Genomic DNA, 19,813 nt, shown 5'->3' with positions numbered 1-19,813 from the left:
TAGTGACAGTGCTAGGAAAGTTGAACAAACAACTAGCTGGGAGCTGCAAGAAATCACTAAATGTCCAGGAAATAAGTGGCTTCATAGAGATAAGAGGCTGATAAAAGTTCAGTTGCTAAGCACAAATGAAGGGTTTATATTACTGGTTGATATCATGGAAAATCTAATTATTTGACACCTGGATGAGGTAACAGGTAAGAAATTGTGCTGTATGTTTTCAAAAAGAGTTAATCATAGGCAAAGAGCATTACTCTTTTGGACAGAATGTGATGACTTTCTGAACAAGTACCTGAGTATAGACCATTGGAAGGCTTTGCTTTCAGTTTGACACAAAGCCTTGTTCCTGGTGGCATGCAGAATACTCTGATCCTTAACCACAGTTTAAGGGTATGATTTGTCTGTGAAGCTTTTTTCTTTTTTTCTAAAGAAATTGCAAGAGAGTTAACTGGATATTTTAAGAGATTTTTCTACTTGAGCTTTACTGTTTAAGTACTAGAGCAAGTCGGTTCATAATGACTGTAATGCATTGTATATTTGGGGTTTCTAATGCCGTTGGTATTTAATTGTGCTGATGTCTTCCATTATATTGTGCTAGGCTTTCTGAAAAGAAAGATAAGAGGCATATTAATTTCCTAATATGTGGCATAGTGTGGAGGAAACCTATCTAGTGGTTAAAGCTTTGTCTATTAGTTAAAACACAAGTTAAAACCAAATTAGACCTTCTGGATTGCTTAATATTATGTTCTCTAACAAGGGATGTGACTCAAAACCCTGCCCTTGGACTGTCAGTAGAAGTGTGAGTGCTCAGTAGCTTTGTTCCTGTTGGCTAATTGTTGGCTGGGTGAGTCATTAGGGTAATTGTTGTCAGATCTGTGTTCTCATCAAGTTGAAGTTAAGTGCTACCAAGCTAGTTTATTTTCCTTGTTTGTGGAGTGCGTTTTCTTTCAGGATGCTTTCTTATTCAAAGTGTTTTGAGCAATGCAACTTCTACCTACTACTTTGGAAGAATTCTCAATATTTCAATGTTTTAGATCAGAAAACAGAATGGGTTTTTAAATGTTATGTTAACAGATACAGCAAGTCTTCCAGACTGTATTAGTATGTGAGGAAAAATTAATGCTACTGCATACTTAAATGCTGGGATTGTACTTGTAGCCTAAAATTGGGTTTTGGTGAATCTCATGGTGTGCATTTGGGAGTGCGTGTCTCACCATTACTGCTTTCTAGGTTTGTCTGCTGTCTGCCTCTGTTAAATGGCCAAAACTTTTATGAAAGATTGTGTTTGAAAGAATACAAAAATGCTCTCCTCTGTGTTTTCAACTGCTGAATGTTCCTTGAGGCTAGTGTTGAAATTTTTCTGTTCGAACGAAAGCTTATGTATTTGTAGAAGGCCAATATAATATTAGGTTGATGCAAAAGTAATTGCGGTTTTTACATTGTTGAATTTGCTGTTTGATATTGGAATACAGTCTTGAATGTGGCTGTGTTATACATAATTTTAGTATGCTTTTCTCTTTTTTTTGCTACTGAATTCTTACTTGCTGTTTATTTTATACTTATTTTAGACTATAGAAATGATGTTGGACAAAAAGCAGATTTGAGCCATTTTTTTATTTGAGTTCAAAGTTAGTTGTAAAGTAGTGGAAACAATTTGCAACAGCAACAATGCATTTGTCCCAGGAACTGCTAACAAACATAACAGTGCAGTGGTGGTTCAAGAAGTTTTCATAGAGTCATAGTATGTCCTGAGTTGGAAGGGACCTACAAGGATTATCGAGTTCAGCTCCTGTCCCTGCATATGACAACCCCACAGTTCACACCATGTGTCTGAGGGTGTTGTCCAGTCTATTCTTGAACACTGTCAGGCTTGGGGCCGTGACACCTCCCTGGGGAGCCTGTTCCAGTGCTCCACCACCCTCTAGGGGAGGAACCTTTTCCGAAGCTTCGCAAAGGAGGTAAGAGCCTTGAAGATGAGAAGCATAGTGGTCGACCATCGGAAGCTGACAACAGCCAATTGAGAGCAATCATCGAAACTGATCCACTTAGAACTAAACAAGAAGTTGCCAAAGAACTTGATGTCGACCATGCTATGGTCCTTTGGCATTTGAAACAAATTGGAAAGGTGAAAAGGCATGATGAGTGTGTGCCTCAGGAGCTGACCGAAATAATCATTAAAAAAACCTGTCATTTTGAAGAGTTGTCTTCTCTTATTCCATGCAACAACAATGAACCATTTTTTGATCGGATCGTGACATGCAACAAGTGGATTTTATACGACAAATGGCAATGACCAGCTCAGTGGTTGAACCAAGAACAAAATCAAATCTTTTCCCAAAGCCAAACTGCACCAAATAAAGGTCATAGTCACTGTTTGGTGCTGTCCTGCCAGTCTGATCCACTGCAGCTTTCTGAATCCCAGCAAAACCATTACATCTGAGAAGTCTGCTCAGTAAATCGATGAGATGCACCGAAAACTGCAGCACCTGCAGCCAGCGGTGGTCAACAGTAAGGGTCTGAATCAACATTTCAAAAGTTGAACAAATTGGGCTACGAAGTTTTGCCTCATATGCCACATTCACCTGACCTCTTGCCAACCACCTACCAAGCATCTTGACAACCTTTTGCAGGGAAAATGCTTCCACAACCAGCAGGATGCAGAAAATGGTTTCCAAGAGTTTGCCGAATCCCAAGGCACAGATTTTTATGCTACAGGAATAAACAAACTTATTTCTCGTAGGCAAAAGTGTGTTGATTGTAATAATTACTATTTTGATTAACGAAGATGTGTTTGAGCCTAGTTATAATGATGCAAAATTCACAGTCCAAAACTGCAATTACTGTTGCACCAACCTAAATAAATTACGTTTAAACCTTGAAAATAACCTTATCAGCAAATTCCCCTGCTTTATTTTCTTGATTTTTTTCTTGTTAAGTGTTAGTTAAATTTCATGTTGGCGTCTGTACTTACAGTGCATTTTGCTGTCTGACGCATTGCTGCTGCAGATAATTCTGCTGAAAATCACTTCATTTTCTTAGCTTTGGTTTGATTTTATGATTTTATGTTAATACATTTTGTAATGTATTATGGTTAGGTCATTTATAGTATTATAAAAATAGCTTATTGAAGTTAACATTCTGTTTTTCGTTGTATTTTTTGTCTTATGCTGGCACATACATATTCCTTAACTTTCCTGTCAGTCATGTCTATAACTACTGTACTAGTGTACACCAGTCTAATCAAGCACGAGGAGCTGGAGTACCTCCTTCTAAATCGAAAAAGGGCCAGACACCTGGAGGTGCTCAGTTCGTTGGCTTGGAATTGTACAAACGGCTAAAAGAATTTCTGAAGAACTACTTGACAAATCTCCTTAAGGTAAGATGGGGCATTAGGTCGATCGACATTTTGTCGTAGTAATGTGGGCTGGGTTGAGAGAAGCTTCTGTCAACAAAGCTAGAGGTGTATGCAGGCACTGAAAGTAAATTGAACGGTCTTGAAATTTGCTTTTCTCTTCAGTAGCCATTAGAAACTTTTATAGGCTTTACCTTGGGCACAGATCAGTTGCTAAGTGTACCTGTGAGCTGCTTTTCCTCTTCAAGCCAAAACAGTGTTTCTCGGTTTTCTAGAAGTAATGTAACATGCCATTTTAAGCTGTCCTGTATCTTGAACAAGAATAGCCAAACTTCATAACCAATTATCCAGCATATTAATAATGCTGAAAAAATGGTTGCCTGTAATGCTGAAAATGCCTGATGGTAACTCGTAATGTAATGTAATAAACTACCAATAGAGCAGGATGTTCAGCTGCATTGTAAGAGAATGGTTCCTAGTTATTTTTGGAAAGGAACTATGCTTTTAACTTTTGAGCTTTTAGTTTTGAGCAATAATAAAAGAATTATTGGTATCCTTTCAAGTCTACTGTGTAATTAATTTATCAAGCTGTATAAAGGTGTCTGACATCTTATCCAGAATGCCCTCCTGGTTTTATTCCCTTGTCCATTCAAGCTGTAGTGGTCCTGTTTGAAAAGAAAACTTGAACTTCCATGTGTTACAACTTTATATCTTTTTTTTTTTTTTTTCCTGTAACAAGAACAAATATGATGCTGTACCCATTTCCAAGTAGCAGCAGTGGGAGTGGGTGGCATGTTTTCTGGAGATTGTCATGTTGAATGCATTGCCATTGCACTGGTATGTTTTACGTAATGTCCTCACCAGTGTCGCTGTCTATTTGTAATGTGGTGCACCCTTTCTCTCTCACACAGGAGGGACAGAAGTGTCTTCAGGAGCTTTATCCATGCTGTGCATTTTTTCACCAGTGTTCTGATTTCTGAATCTCATACTGGCCTTGGGCTTTATTAATGCAGAAGTAAATGTATTAGCACTGTATTTCCTACAGACAGATTGCATGGCGTATATTTACTACACAGTCAATTTGTATACCCTTATATATCTTTGTTGTACCTTAAAATTACCCAATAGTACTGGCAAACTTTTTTATTTTAGGATGGTGAAGATTTGATGGATGAGAGTGTGCTGAAATTCTACACTCAGCAATGGGAAGATTATAGATTTTCAAGCAAAGTACTGAACGGGATATGTGCCTACCTCAATCGACATTGGGTTCGTCGTGAGTGTGATGAGGGTCGTAAAGGAATATATGAAATTTATTCAGTAAGTACCTTTTGAAGTGAGTGATATATCCATTCCTTTGTCACATTTGCACTATCATCCTGTAGATTGCTCCTTGAAACTTGTATGAAGTTTACAGAAGTTTTGAAGAAGAGGGCAAAGCAGAAATCTTAGCCTCTTTCCATACTCCCAACCCAGTATATTTGTTAAAATTCCATGGGTCTAAACCTGAGATATTCAGTCTGCCTTATATGTATTTGGACTACCACTATTAGACTGTGGAGGGTTGTCCCTGAATATTTGGTGCTTATACTGTTATTTGTGTGCATCATAATGGCCTTGTCGTTCCACATATAATTCAGTCAAGTTTTTCAAATATAAATGGAGAAGTAAATTGCATTTCTTTGTGTTGATTTCAATACATCTCTACAGTTTTTTTAGCACCCAAGCTGCTAAGATTCAGTGAACATTTGGTTTGTAGTTTAAGTTATTTTGGTGCAGTCCTGAAAGATTAATATGTGATCTTGCTAAATTTTTTGTAATGTAAAGTAATACAAACAAAGGAAGAACATAGCAGAAGTTCTGTATCTCAGATAACTAAAAGTACTTTTTTTTTAATAAAAGATAATTTTTGTCCTTACTGGTGAAGCAAGAAAGTGATGTGTTATATTACTGTTTCACTAAAATAACTTCACATATGGTAGAAAAACAGGTGATATCCTTACTTCCCTCTGTCGTAACTTCACTTGGCCTAGTGCTAAGGGACTGTGTCAGCCTGAAAATCACCAACAAAAAAAAGCTGTATATTCTCAAAGTAATTTGTAGGGTTTGTTAGTTTTCAGAGCTGGCAGTGGATCACAGTCAGAAAAGGAGATGTCTTAGGTAGAGTTAGTAATAACGCAAATGGTAATTTTATTGTGAAACTGTCTTATTGCATGAGAAATGTGTGCGCCAAAATATAATCATTAAAAAAGTTGATTATTTAACATACTGTATTAGGTTTCCTTAAGGAGTTATATGTATACACATATGCATGCAGGATATTTTCTTTATTCCATCTTTCATCTCCTTTCCTTTGCTTCTAGCTTGCCTTGGTGACCTGGAGAGACTGCTTATTCAGGCCATTAAATAAGCAGGTATATAAATGTGTATATATAAGTACAGTGTTGTTTTATAGGCTTAATTTTATATCTCAGTAGTAACTGTTCAAAGGAGAATTTAGAGGATGGAGCAGGGGTGGGGGTCAGACCCAGAAAATAAAAGGAAGCTTTCTGCTTCACCTTTGATCTTAAAAAGATAAATATTTAAGGGAAATAGATCTTTCTTCTGAGTGTGTGGTTGAAGCTCGATGCTAAGGCTGTTGTGTTATCTCTTTGCTGAGTAGACTCTTGAAGTAACAACTTCAGCTGTTTCGAAGCCAGACATGAGTACAGGCTGATAGTCATGTCTTGAGGTTTGAGAGTCAAGATTGTGTGAGAACAGATAGTGACAGGCCTGGGGTTTTTGTCTCTTTGGCTGTTACTGTGAATCTTTACATTTACACTGATGCCTGAGAGATTCAGATCAACCAAATATTTTTAATCAGTGAATCAGCACAATGTAAAACAAGACATTCCATCACAACGATGTATTATATTTATGTGTGGTGATTTCCCTCTTACCAGTACTTCATGATGAAAAGACTGTATTGTATTATGAAAATATTTGCTAGATTTCAGTTTAGAGGAATGGTAGTTGTAACATAGTATTTATCAACATAAGTACAGGTGGTTAGTTCAGCTCTTACTGCAAAGTTTTCTTGCATTTCAGGTATGAAACAAACAAAAATTTGGTTTAGAAGGTGCTTTTTGAAATTAAAAAAAAGGCACTTCCATACCCTTTTACAGCTCAACTAGTTGGACTGTAATTACATTGTAAAACTTGAAGGTGTAGCATACTCTGTGATGTCCATAGGAATTTTATATGTTCAGGTGTCCTTAAATTTTGTTCTCAAGGAGCTTGATTTGGCTTGAATATAGGAATAAACTCCTGAATAAATACTGTTTGACCTACCAGCTGCTTTTTTCTGTGCCTGACTTGCTTTTAATTCCTGTTTTCAAAGGTAACAAATGCTGTGTTGAAATTGATTGAAAAGGAAAGAAATGGTGAAACTATCAATACAAGGCTGATCAGCGGAGTTGTACAATCTTATGGTAAATGAGATTTCTTTAAGGTTTTATTATTCTCTTAAAAATAAATAAATTTATATCCCCTGTCAGAGCCCCGGAGTAGCATCTCACCTCCTTGGCTGTCCAAGAAAGATTTTTATGCTAAAATGAATGCAGTTATATATTGTTTAACTCACGTTTTTAAAGACACTTCACATAATTTCAGTTGATTATACCATATTTGTAAAGCTTGAAAGCACAACTGATAGACAAGAGTGTTCATTGTTTACAAATCAGTTACTTAGGAGATAAATCTGCAGGCGGGGAAATATAGTAGTTTACAAAGCAGAGTGGGACAGTGTTTTACCGTTTTCATGTAACTGGGAGTTTCATGAATAAAAAACCCCATATATCTGTATAATCTGCAAGTTGAAGGAAAAAATGGAAGCAGAATAGAACTAGCTTTTGAGATAGCGAAGTTTTTCAAATCCTGTCATCCATTTAGCATTGTATGAAGAAGTGCAGTTTACATGAGTGATGTTTTATCCTGCTTATTTTTTAAATGCAAAATAAATGTATATTTTTAAAAGTTTTAGAAAGTGATGCTGATACTGTCCCAGCCGATTACCTTCATGTAAGTTGGAATGAGGGTACCTGTTTATTTGCAAGAGACTGCCTTATAAAATACAATTTTGTCATTGCCTGCTCTTTTTTTTTTTCTTGTAGTTGAGCTGGGGCTGAATGAAGACGATGCATTTGCAAAAGGGCCTACACTAACTGTCTATAAAGAATCCTTTGAATCTCAGTTTCTTGCTGACACAGAGAGATTTTATACACGAGAAAGTACTGAATTCTTGCAACAGAACCCAGTCACAGAGTACATGAAGAAGGTAAGTTATTTAATAAGCTTTGTGGTTATTTTATGGATACAGATTTTTTTTTTTAGAGGTAAAGTTATATGAATTCTTGGCTTTTACTATCAGTTTCTTAAAATGCGGATTATCTTAGAGAAACAATTAGCTCCTTTTCCCTGTGGTGATTTGCTTCTATGGTTATCTGGTCTGAAGTTTGTTTACTTAGTGTATTTCAGTAAGTACAATCAAAGCTTGAAACTTTCTTAATGGGCAAAACAGAAGAGAATGTTAAAATAAATTCAGATTTTGTTAGACTTAGAGACACCAAAATAGTCATTCTGCTTCAGACCTACAAATTTACAGTTCCTATGCAAGGAACTGTGTTGGCACCTTTATTGAAATCTCCTACTGAGCAAGCTGGCCAGAAAGGTAAATCATTAATTAGCTTTAATTCTCTCAGAATATGTTAATGTAATAAACTTTACACAATACTTCTGATCAATGGAGGCCAGATTTAAATTCTTAGATAGTCTCTGGTTTGTGAGATCTCAGGGCAATTTAGAGCAAGCTGGATAAACATTGACTCTGTATAGCCTGGTTATTGGGACAGTCTTACTGGGTGTGAAAGAGATAAGTCATCTTCCATCCTGGGAAAGTGCTGCTTTCTATATTTTTCTCAGCATGTTTCCTCACTTTGTAAATTGCTGCACTTTTTTCTCTTTCAGTTTAATTAAGAAAAAAAAAAAAAAGAGAGCCTTTTGAGTATGTAATATGCAGAAGCACATATCTCTTTCTGTTATCTTTTATGTTTCTTTTGCCATAGAACACATCCTGTCTGAGTCTTGGCATAAAAGTCAATGATTTACCCCAAAAAGAGGGGAGTGGGAGCTGCAAGTTTTCCAGCAGTCCCACAGATTTACTTTTCTGTTGTTGAATTCATTATTTTTACTTCCTTTTTCAATTTCTTGTCTTTATTAATACTTTAATCCTAAAATATATAAAAAACAGATCAAGGGAATAACCTGAATGACTGGCTTACCCAGGCTTCCTTGGTACAGGGCAGTAAAAAGCTGTCTGGAGGTCATTGGTGTATCAAGAACTAGAGGTTAGTGGCAAGTAGAAAGAACTTACTAGTAACTCAAACAATCAAGACTTAAAACACCCACAAAACAGCAACTTGCTTTGATTGAAGCTGATATTGAAGCTGAAGACACATATAAAGCTCACAGAAGGCTGGGGAAATCTTCAGCAAGAAAGCCTTTATTCTCTATTCGAATTCATATACTAGAGATGTATACAAGGTATTTGGGTTGTTTTGACATCTCCTTACAGATAATGTGCATACACTGAAATCAAACTGAACAAGAAACTCTGTTTTCATTACTAATTTCCTGAAATTTAACTGATGAAACTGAAAAAGATGTGTGTTAGACTCTACATTAAATATGATCAGAGCTTGCAAAATGATACAAACTAAAGGATGTAACCTAATGGAAAGGGGAAACTTAGGAACTGAAGCTAAAAGCTAGTTTACTGAACAAATTGTCTGATTCCTCTAGTCTTCATGCTCTGCTGGAGAGGTCAAGAGAGGTTGTGCAAGTTTGCAGAGCTTAAACTAAAATTCGGATAGGTTTGTCCTTCAGTTTTATCTTACTTCATTAGGCATAAGGAATTCTTAACATTACTTAAAAATGACAGGCAGTTTTGTAAACCTCTTTTTTTTTTTCTGTTTGGGTGTTGTAGTCTTGCATGTCACTTAAATGCCTGGAACAGAGTAGTACTCCCCTGAATTATTACTTGTGTATTGCTAGAATTAGGTTATTTTCTGTTACAAAACACCTTAAATGAGACTGATGTGAAAACCTGCAAGTTTTCCAGCAGCCCCACGGCATACTAGCGGTAAGAAGGTATTAAACGTCATCTGTTGTAAGTATGAACTGTGAACTAAGTAATCTACTATTAGTAGGCTTACTTGACTTTCTCACTGAAGCACTGTGCATTGAGTTCTAATTGGAGATAAATAGCATTGCAAAATGAAAATAAAAAGAAACTCGTTGGAGTACCTTAGTGTACACCAGCAGTGTTACAATGCTGTAGTGGAATTCTGGTTGTTTCTTGTAGAGTACTCAATGAAATCTTAATTAGAACTAGGATATGTGTATGTAGTTGTACAGACAAACTTACTGAGCTTAGAAAGATTGTGAATTTTTCTTCTCAGGCCAGAACTCATGAGTAAAGCTGGCATGGCCTGATATGCTGTAGGGAGAAAGGTCAGTATTTCTTAAGACTGTCCCTTGAAATAGAGTCTCAAACTGAACTTTTGATTTTTATAGTTAAAATAGCCAAAGATATCATCTTGTGAACTAATTATTTTTCCCTTGTTTCTGAAATATGACTTGAAAAGGAAAATTGAATGATAAGAACACACAAAGTGAAAGAGTATATGCAAATTTTAAGTCAGAGTGAATGTTTATTTTCATAAAGGAGCTCAAAGTAAGAGTTGACTTTCACATTACACGTGAAAGTCTAAGGCTATTTTAAGAAGCAGCATTAGGAGTGGCAGAATTTCCTGAACTACAGAAATAAAGAACTTATTAAACATAAGTAGCCCTAGTAGTCTGACTTCAGTTTCCAGTGTTCATCAGAAAGATTTGCTGCTATTTGCTGTCCTTAAGGAAGTCACTTGTTATTCTTTACTGGTAGGAAACTGCAAGTAACCTGAAGCATGAACTTGTATCCCTATGCAAACTGTTCATTTTGTTTCCCTTATTTTGACCTGTACTGGTTTAACTCTAGGAAGCAGTAATCCAGGACCATTTCACAAGAGCTAAATGCAAAATTATTACAAAAATGAGTTAAGCTAACAGTGGCAGATATTATTTAAAGTCATCTGTATATGATGCAGTGGACTAGCAGTGAAATAGTTATTTTGTTGTTGTCCATGATATGATCTTAATCAGTATTCTAAAATACTAGGAAAATGCATTAATTTAATTTCCTTCTCTTGATGCCATTATTAATTTAAATAATTTTGACTGATAAGGGGACATATGTGCTTTATCCCTAATAATGTGCTGCAATCACAGATGGCTTGTAAAGTGAATCTTTAACACTTTTGCAAATAAAATAGAGGTAATTGCTATATAAACAACTTCAGTTTTAACATTTTGGCATAAGTACTGTTCCTCGAGTGACATTCAGAAATTTGGTTTGCTGGGAAGATATGTATATGTAGCATTTCATGTGCCAAATTAAATGCTAGTATAATTTAAATGATTGTGGATTACTGGGAAGCTTTTCTGTGTAAGAATGTAGATTAAAACATTAAAATAAAATTGTCATGGGCATATTGGTAAACTGATGATTTCTATGTTTTAGTTTTGTGGAGGCATTAAATGTATTCGTGTTTGTCTTAAACAGAACTGCTTCTATAGCTGGAGAGCTTGCTGATGCTAAAACTGCCAGCGTCTCTTGTCAGCAGCTTTCTTCTTTTCTGACAGCAGATTTCCATCTGTAAACTTCTTATTCAGAAGCAATGGGAGAACAATCTTGCTGTGATTCTCCTCCCCATTTAAAGAGTACATAATATTATCATCAACATAAACATCATTTGCATGTGTGTATGGAGGGGAGAGTCACATTATGATTCCTAGAAAAAGAACTGCTTAAGTTATTGGTGGACCATAATATTGCAATAGTGAGAGGTTTGTTGTTGTTGTTTTCTAGATTACTAAATAGTCATCTGTTTTGTGCTGTTGGATTTCTGTTCTGCCTTATGAACAGGTTTCATGTTTATCTCTCTGTAGGCTGAAGCGCGCCTTCTTGAGGAGCAGCGTAGAGTTCAGGTGTATCTCCATGAGAGCACACAAGATGAGTTAGCACGAAAATGTGAGCAAGTACTTATTGAAAAACACCTGGAGATATTTCATACAGAGTTTCAGAATTTGTTGGATGCTGACAAAAATGAAGGTAAGGAGATTCAACTGTTAGTTTTAGACTTAGAAATCCTCCCGGATGATTTGTGAATAATGTAAATTCTGGTGATAGCTAAATGTTCAGGATCTAGATTGAGAGAAGGTACTAAGTTGATTGACAAGAAGTTTTTGATTAAATTGGGATGGCTGCAGATTTTGCCTCAAGAAGCCTATTCCAATCCTAAATATTAAGGCAAAACAGCACTAACTTTGATCTTTTAACATGGCTGGAAGACCTTCAAGAGCATTTGAGCCATCCTTCCAGCAGGAGCTGAAGCTTGTGTAAGAGATGCGAGATGAAAAACAGACCCGTAGTCTTAGCAGCTGCTTCAGTTTAGTCCATGGATCTTTCAGTCAGCAATGAGAATTTTAAAATCCAAGTTGTCTAAAAGTATGTATAGGAAATGTTAAGAGGAATAGAAGCAGATAAGGAACATCTAAAATACAGTATGTAAAATAGGTAAAGGATAGGACATATAGGACACAGGGAAAGGGTGGAAATTATTAACTGATGAGATAATTTTGGCTGTGAAAATGAGTCTTAAGTGCCAGTAATGGATTAAGTTTATACCTTCACAGAGAACATACAGAATAAAGACTTCTTCAATGGTTCCTCTAAAATAAGTAGAGGTTATCAAAGAGTTGAGATATCTTTAAGGAACTGTCGATTGTATTGGTTCCTATGAGTTTCTTCAGGAGTTGATAACAGAAAAAACTAGGGCCAAATAGTTCCTGTGCATTGAAGATGATAAGGATGAATGGTGTTTCTGACTTTTCCAGTGGGGAAATTAATTCAATCTATATAGGAAGTCAAGGTAAGGCTCTACAGCTGAAACGCTGCTTTTAAGAAAGAGACGGAATTGAAGAGATGCTATGATTAAGTTGACACTGATGACACTATTTGAGAGTTGTGAATTGCAACTATGACTCTGTCTCTTTATGTATCAACCTTAAAAGAGCAACTATGAATAATTACTATAATCATTTTGGTAAGTAAGAGATGCTTCAAAATAGAAAAGGGCAATTCAGCATTATTAGTGGGTTAGAAGCTACCTGTTTCAAATGTAAATAGAAGATTTTTATCCTGTACTACTATTTAAGAGTGAGGTGTCTTCTGTGTTCGTAAATAAATGCATGTATTCTGTAATTGGAAAAGACTTTTGTGTAGTTTGGTGATGACTAATAAAATGACTTTGTAAAGATCTTCTGACAATAGAAACAGTGATAGCACAAACAAGAACATTTCCGAAATTTAAGTCTTTATCTTCTTGAGATTTATGTAACATTGTGAAGGTAAAACAGTTCTTTAACACGTTGTTTTCTCTTTGACTAGTCTTAGCTTTCCAGAATAGTGCTAAGATTGCTATACTGTATAATTTTTCTGCTGTGTTTTTTTATTTCTTTCTTTTTACAGGAGCATTTTCACGTATGTTTTTGTTGATGGTGGCTGTTTAACTCCTATTGGCAACTTGTAAATGAGAAATTGGAGTCATAGCTAATGCAAATGGGAGATGTTGGCTTTCCTTTTTATCTTTTTTCTCTTTTCAGACTTGGGACGCATGTATAACCTTGTATCTCGAATCCAGGATGGCCTTGGAGAGCTGAAAAAACTTTTGGAAACCCACATTCATAACCAGGGTCTGGCTGCAATTGAGAAATGTGGAGAAGCTGCTCTAAATGTAAGTATTACATCAACCTAAGTCTGTGTTTGGTTGCTGCCTCTTTTATATTAGAGGAGGGTGAATACTTCCTGATAAAATTTCCAGTTTGCTTGTGTTTTCCCTCTGACCGATTTAATCTGTGACGACTAGGCAATTCTTAAATGTTGATATTAGGCTTAAAACAGGAGTCATATCACTGTGGTACTACTTTCTGAGCTTTTGCGGGGGGTGGTTTGTTTGTTTGTTCTGGACTTCTTTTCCTTCTGAGTTTTTGCTCTCTGTCAGGATGGCATGCTGCTTGGAAATCTGTCTGTGCAAATACAACATCCTACACTTACAAATACACCTGGAAGTCCACTGTTTCAAGAATTATCTCCAGTGGGCTGTGTCTTATTTCATCTTCTTATAGACTTCTGACTTGGATTGGACTGTGTGGAGAAAGTCTCTGTTTCGTTTTTTTTGGTGAATAGTTTTATTCTATTAGGAAAAGCACAAGAAACATAAGAGGAAGAGACAACTGAAATGCTTGAGGAGGTCATAATATAGGGAGCAAGTCAGGTGTCTGCAACACTGTGGTTGTTCAGCCATATAATTGTCTTTCTTGATTTTTATCCCATAATTGTAATTTCAGACTTAATTTGCATCAATTAGGGTTGAATCTCAGCAACATGAAGTTGTTTAAACCCTTCGCTAACCTTTTTGTCTTTAGACAAAATGACGTTTGCTAGGTGGAGAAAAATAGAACAAAACATACACAAAACAAATTAAATTTCACCCTATGCCCCTAGGGTGAAATTGGTGTGCTCTGCTCGTTCCCTGGAATGCCTGTACACCAATGCACGCAGCATGGGGAATAAGCAGGAGGAGTTAGAATCCTATGTTTGGTCGGGAGGTTATGATCTGGTGGCAATTACACATGGTGGGATAGTTCACATGACTGGAATGTGGTCATGGATGGCTATGCCCTTTTCAGGAAAGACGGGCCAGCCAGCTGTGGTGGTGGAGGTGCTCTTTATGTGAGAGAGCAACTACAATGTACTAAATTCTGCCCAGGAGCGGATGAGGAGCGAGTTGAGAGTGTATGGGTCAGAATTAAGGGGCAGGCTGGCAGGGGTGACACTGTTGTGGGCGTCTATTACAGGCCACCAGATCAGGCTGAGGAAGTTGATGAGGCCTTCTATGGGCAGCTGAGAGTGGCCTCACAGTCACAGGCCCTGGTTGTTGTGGGTGATTTTAATTTCCCTGATGTTTGCTGGAAGGATCATTCAGCCATCCAGCCACAGTCCAGGAGGTTCCTCCGGTGCATTGATGACAACTTCCTCATGCAGATGGTGGAGGAGCCGACTAGGAGAGGTGCACTGCTGGATCTCATCCTCACTAACAAGGAGGGTCTGGTCGAAGCAGTAAAGGTTGAGGGCTGCCTGGGTTGCAGTGACCATGGGATGGTGGAGTTCAGCATCTTGTGTGGCAGGAACAGAATAGCAAGTAGAATTGCAACCCTGGACTTTAGCAGGGCAAACTTTGGCCTTAAGCAATTGCTGGGGGAAATCCCATGGGCAAGACTGCTTGAAGGAAAAGGGGCCCAAGATAGCTGGATTGCATTCAGAGATTGCTTCTTCCACACTCAGGATCAGAGCATCCCCACACGTAGGAAGTCAAGGAAGGGAGCCAGGAGGCCTGTGTGGTTGAATAGGGATCTGTTGGGTATGCTCAAGCAGAAGAGGAGAGTTTCCGAGTCATGGAAGCAGGGGCTGGCCACTTGGGAGGAATATAAGGCTGCTGTTAGAGGATGTAGGAAGGCAGCTAGGATAGCCAAGGCCTCCTTAGAATTACAGCTGGCGAGAGGGGTCAATGACGCGACTGAGAGACGGGGACGCGACTTGATACAAGCAAAGTGTCCACTTTATTGCTCAAAATGTCCACATTTATACAGAAGAAGACGAGCGTGTCTTATGCTGATTGGTTAATCACTTTGACAGACAGAAGGCTGGCTATCTCTGGCGGGAACACTGGTCAGGCAGTGTTCGCATGGCAACAAGACTGCCACTTCGTGGTCACAGGCTGCTTCCCGCCTCAGGGTGCAGGCACCGCCCCTGTACTTTGTAACTATGGCAACACTTAACCTTATACATACGGCAAACATACAACAAACCAACTTATTAACTCCAAACACAGAAACTCAACTTATCAACTCTAAATTTAGATAATCCACATCTCCCCCTTTTCTGTTTTAATTAACGGGTACCTCCCAAGGTCGGCGACCGACCAACTCGAGGACATCCTGTTTTACCAACACCTCTGTACTGGGGGCTTTTGTAATCCCTTTCTGATTTTGGTCCGCTCCTTGCTGCACAAGGAAAATTTTGTTCATGGAAGCAGTTATTGATTTTTGTAAACATTGCAATACACACGGGATTACTATTAATAATGTACAAATCATTAAGAAAACAGAGACTCCTTGTTTAAGCACATCTTTCGCCCATCCAGAAATACCATTGTTTGTCACTATATGATCTGCTTGTTTCTTAGTAACTGGCCAAGCTTCTTGGGGTATTACTGACCCATTAACCGAGAGAACTTGGGGTCTAAGCCTACTTGTGCCAAGGACAAACAAAAATCTGTAGTTCCAGTGCGATCTGCCCAGGTAAGCCATACATTAGTGCGAGGATCAACATGATGCAAATCAAAGCCGATAGCTATGGGCTTTGCAATAATCACAATTAAAACAACAATTAAAACAACTATTCTTTTGTCCATTTTTGTGACCTCTGGAACAAAGTTCATTCAATTATTGGTCGGCGGTGTCCTCTATATCAGTCGCAGGATCAGGACCAGAGATGTCTTCAGGAGACTGCTGTAGTGTCTCTCGGAAAGGTCTCACGTTTTTTGCTGGAATCCAACGAGGACCTCTCTCTGTGGAGATACAAGCATAGCCTCTTCCCCAAGTGACAAGGGGATAGGGTCCCATTATTTTACCTGTTTCTGGGTCCCGGATCAACACTGGCGGCTTAACTGTGGGCTCCAAGAGGGTGTTCATGCTAAAATGTCGAACTACTGGAGGGTTATTATCTACTAGAGAACAATTCAAGAAGTTAAAAACATATAAAGCTTTCTGTATTCGCTCCTCTGGCGTGGCGGCACCTATTCCCCCTTTTTGTTTTAATAATAAGCGTTTTAAGGTTTGGTGAGAGCGTTCAATTAGAGCTTGACCCGTGGGAGAGTGAGGGATACCTGTGATGTGAGAAATTCCCCAAGTGGTGAAAAAGGTTTTTATTGATTGAGAGGTATATGCAGGACCATTATCTGTTTTGATTTGGGAAGGTATCCCCAGGGTGGAAAAAGCACGCATTAAGTGTTTCCGCACATCACGTGCCTTTTCACCTGTATGACAGGAGGCGAACAAAGCTCCAGAGAAGGTGTCAATAGAGCAGTGAATGAACTTTAAACGGCTAAATTCAGCAAAATGAGTGACATCTGTTTGCCAGAGTTGAAGACTTTGTAATCCTCGGGGGTTGACTCCTCCTGCTATGGAAGGAAAAGAGTGCCTTTGACAATCAGGACATACCACAATGATGTTATGGGCTTGTTGTGAAGTAAGGTTAAACTGGCGTTTTAGGCCCCCAGCATTTTGATGGAAAAAGGAATGGCTGAGTTTAGCTTGTGCTAACCGATCTGGTAATATCTGCACTGGTAACGTAAGCAAATCCGCTTGTCGGTTCCCTTCTGCGATGAAACCTGGTAAAGAAGTATGAGATCTAACATGCATAATGAAATAAGGGTGAAGACGAGAGTCCAGTAAAAAGATAAGTTCCTGTAACAAGTCAAATAATGCAACATGAGAAACATCACGTAACACGGAAGCCTCGGCACGACTAACAATTCCTGCAACATAAGCAGAATCAGTAATTATGTTAAGAGGAACAGACCATTTGCGAAAAACTCGAACAACTGCAGATAATTCCACTATCTGAGGAGAACCTTGCACAATTTCTATATCTGAGTTCCACTGCTTCTGATGGTCATCCCACCAAAGGATAACTGATTTGTGAGATCTTCCAGAGCCATCTGTAAAGACAGTAAGGGCTTGTAAAGGTTGGTTACTTTTCTTTGGAATAGGTAAAAGGTGGAAATCAACATTTAGCAGTTTGTGGGAAGGTGGGTGAGAGGTAAGTTGACCTGAATAGTTAGCTAGAGCTATACCTAATGCGTCTGATTGCTGCTGTAGCCACTGTAAATAGACACTTGTAACAGGTAGGCAAATAAGGACAAAATCAGTCCCTGCTAAGGTTAACAATCGCTGTCGAGCTTTGATGACCAAAGACGCAAACATTTCATGCTGTGTTGAAATAGTCTTTGTGGCTTGATTGGGTAGAAAAATCCATTCAATGATCAACAGAGGGTCCGTTTTCTGGCAGTCCCATTGGAAAATGAGGGCATGAGGTTGTCGGACAGGGTTTAGAATAATCAGTTGAAAAGGCAATTCTGGCGCCCATCGATATACTTGCCTACGGGCAATCGCTGTTGCAACCTTATTCAGAGAGTCCATAGCCTCAGAATTAAGGCTTCGCGGAGCACACAAATCTGAGCCTCCTTTGAGCATCTCGAATAAGGGACCGAGGTCTGCATTAGTAATTCCCAGTAATGGTCTAACCCAATTGATTGTTCCTAACAGTTTTTGCACGTCATGTAAAGTTTTTACATTTGCTTGTATTTGCAGGGGCTGAGGGACAATGGTCTGATTTCTTATACGCCATCCTAAATATTTCCAAGGTGGTACCTTTTGAATTTTCTCTGGCGCAATACAGAGGTCTGCTGATTTTACAGCAGCCACGACAAGGGCTACGGCTTTCTCCATGACTTCATGGTATTGTGCTGCCACTAGGATGTCATCCATATAATGATATAGCAAAACAGTAGGCAGAGCAGCTCGAACAGGGCTAAGTATTTTTGCCACATACCACTGACATATTGTGGGACTATTTTTCATCCCTTGTGGCAGTACAACCCAATGATATCTTTGTAAAGGGGCTTGCATATTGACGCTAGGGACTGAAAAGGCAAATTTGGGAGCATCGTCCGGATGCAGTGGAATGTTGAAAAAGCAATCTTTGAGGTCTATGATAGTTAAGTGCCAATTGCGAGGGATCATAGTGGGTGAGGGGAGCCCGGGTTGCAGGGCCCCCATATCTTCCATAGCGTCATTAATTTTTCGGAGGTCATGGAGCAAGCGCCACTTGCCAGTCGGTTTTTTGATTACAAAAATAGGCGAGTTCCAGGGGCTAGTGGAAGGTACAATGTGCCCCATAGATAGCTGTTCGCTAATAATTTCTTGGAGGGCGTGAAGTTTTTCTAGTGGCAGGGGCCATTGATCACTCCAAATAGGAGCATCTGTCTTCCAGGTTAACTTTAGGGTTTCACGCCCTTCAATGGCCCCACCTAAAAATGTGTCTGAATAGACACCCCCCACTGAGATAAAACATCACGCCCCCACAAAACCATAGGAACTGGTAAAACAAATGGTTTGACTGAGGCAACTTGCCCTTCGGGAGTTCGTATTTGAATCATTTCTGTGCTCTGGCGGCTAGCTCCAAAACCTCCAATCCCTGCTAGTGTTTGAGAGACATTGGCTAAGGGCCACTGTGGAGGCCACTTAGCTTGAGAGACTACAGTAACATCTGCGCCCGTATCGATAATTCCGCTTAACATAACTTGCTGGTCTCCGTGAATAAGGGTGCATTGGCACACAGGACGTTTTTGAGAGATGGTTTGGACCCATAAAATTTGTGATTCTCCCGTGGAACCAAAATCTCCCTGTCTCCGCGGTAGCGGTTGGTCAGGGATTGGGATATAATCCCCCTTAGGAAACAGTATTAATTGCGCGATGCGACTGCCCTTTGGGACAGTGCAAGGAGGAAATGGGGTCCAAGCCATAATTTTGATTTCCCTAGTACTATCGGCATCGATCACTCCAGGTAACACAAAAAGTCCTAACAGAGTTGTGGATGACCTCCCTAATAATAATGCTTGCGTTCGAGGGGGCAAAGGACCTGCAACTTCAGTAGGTAATAAATGAACCGAGGAGTCAAGCAGAGTTATTGTGTGGGCGGTTGCCAAGTCCAGGCCGGCACTCCCTGCTGTTGCTGGACTGAGGCTGGAAACACTACTGTTTCCTGCGCTCCCTGCTGTTGCTGGGGCGCTGGTCGCGGAACTTGTCTGTGCGCGCCGCAGACCCGCGCTCCGCGACCAGTTTCCCTGTACGGGACGTCCTTGGGAGTTATATTTAGACCGGCACTGGCTGACCTGATGGCGCCCTCTTCGGCACTTGGGACAAACTGTATGGGGCGTCCTGGGGTTTGCCCCAGCCTTGGCACTAAGGCAGTCTTTTTTAAGATGCCCTGGCTTTCCACACCCATAGCAGTTTCGCTGTGGGTTGGCGCCCATCGGGCCGCGCATGGCCGCAAAAGCAGCAGCCATGGCCTCATATTTATGCTCCATAGTGCCAATTCTGTTGCAAGCCTCCACCATTTCAATTAAGGTAGGGTTTTGATTT

At 39.2% G+C, this 19,813-nt stretch overlaps 1 protein-coding gene across 2 annotated transcripts in view; it reads left to right on the top strand.

The window, feature by feature from the left end:
- The window catches only part of CUL1 (cullin 1), a 61,286-nt gene that overhangs the window by 22,140 nt on the left and 19,333 nt on the right, over positions 1 to 19,813 (top strand). For both annotated transcript variants that reach the window (XM_082046015.1, XM_082046016.1), the window contains exons 3-9: positions 3,199 to 3,373; positions 4,502 to 4,669; positions 5,713 to 5,763; positions 6,729 to 6,819; positions 7,501 to 7,664; positions 11,435 to 11,597; positions 13,151 to 13,281. In XM_082046015.1, coding sequence (XP_081902141.1) covers positions 3,199 to 3,373; positions 4,502 to 4,669; positions 5,713 to 5,763; positions 6,729 to 6,819; positions 7,501 to 7,664; positions 11,435 to 11,597; positions 13,151 to 13,281 — 943 coding nt within the window. The remainder of the gene's footprint in view (positions 1 to 3,198; positions 3,374 to 4,501; positions 4,670 to 5,712; positions 5,764 to 6,728; positions 6,820 to 7,500; positions 7,665 to 11,434; positions 11,598 to 13,150; positions 13,282 to 19,813) is intronic.

The sequence above is a fragment of the Streptopelia decaocto genome (genome assembly GCF_964273445.1).
Source record: "Streptopelia decaocto genome assembly, chromosome: 2".
In the NCBI taxonomy this organism is placed as follows: Eukaryota; Metazoa; Chordata; class Aves; order Columbiformes; family Columbidae; genus Streptopelia; species Streptopelia decaocto.
Note: the sequence above shows the minus strand (reverse complement) of the source record. Positions and strands in the feature narration are given on the sequence as shown.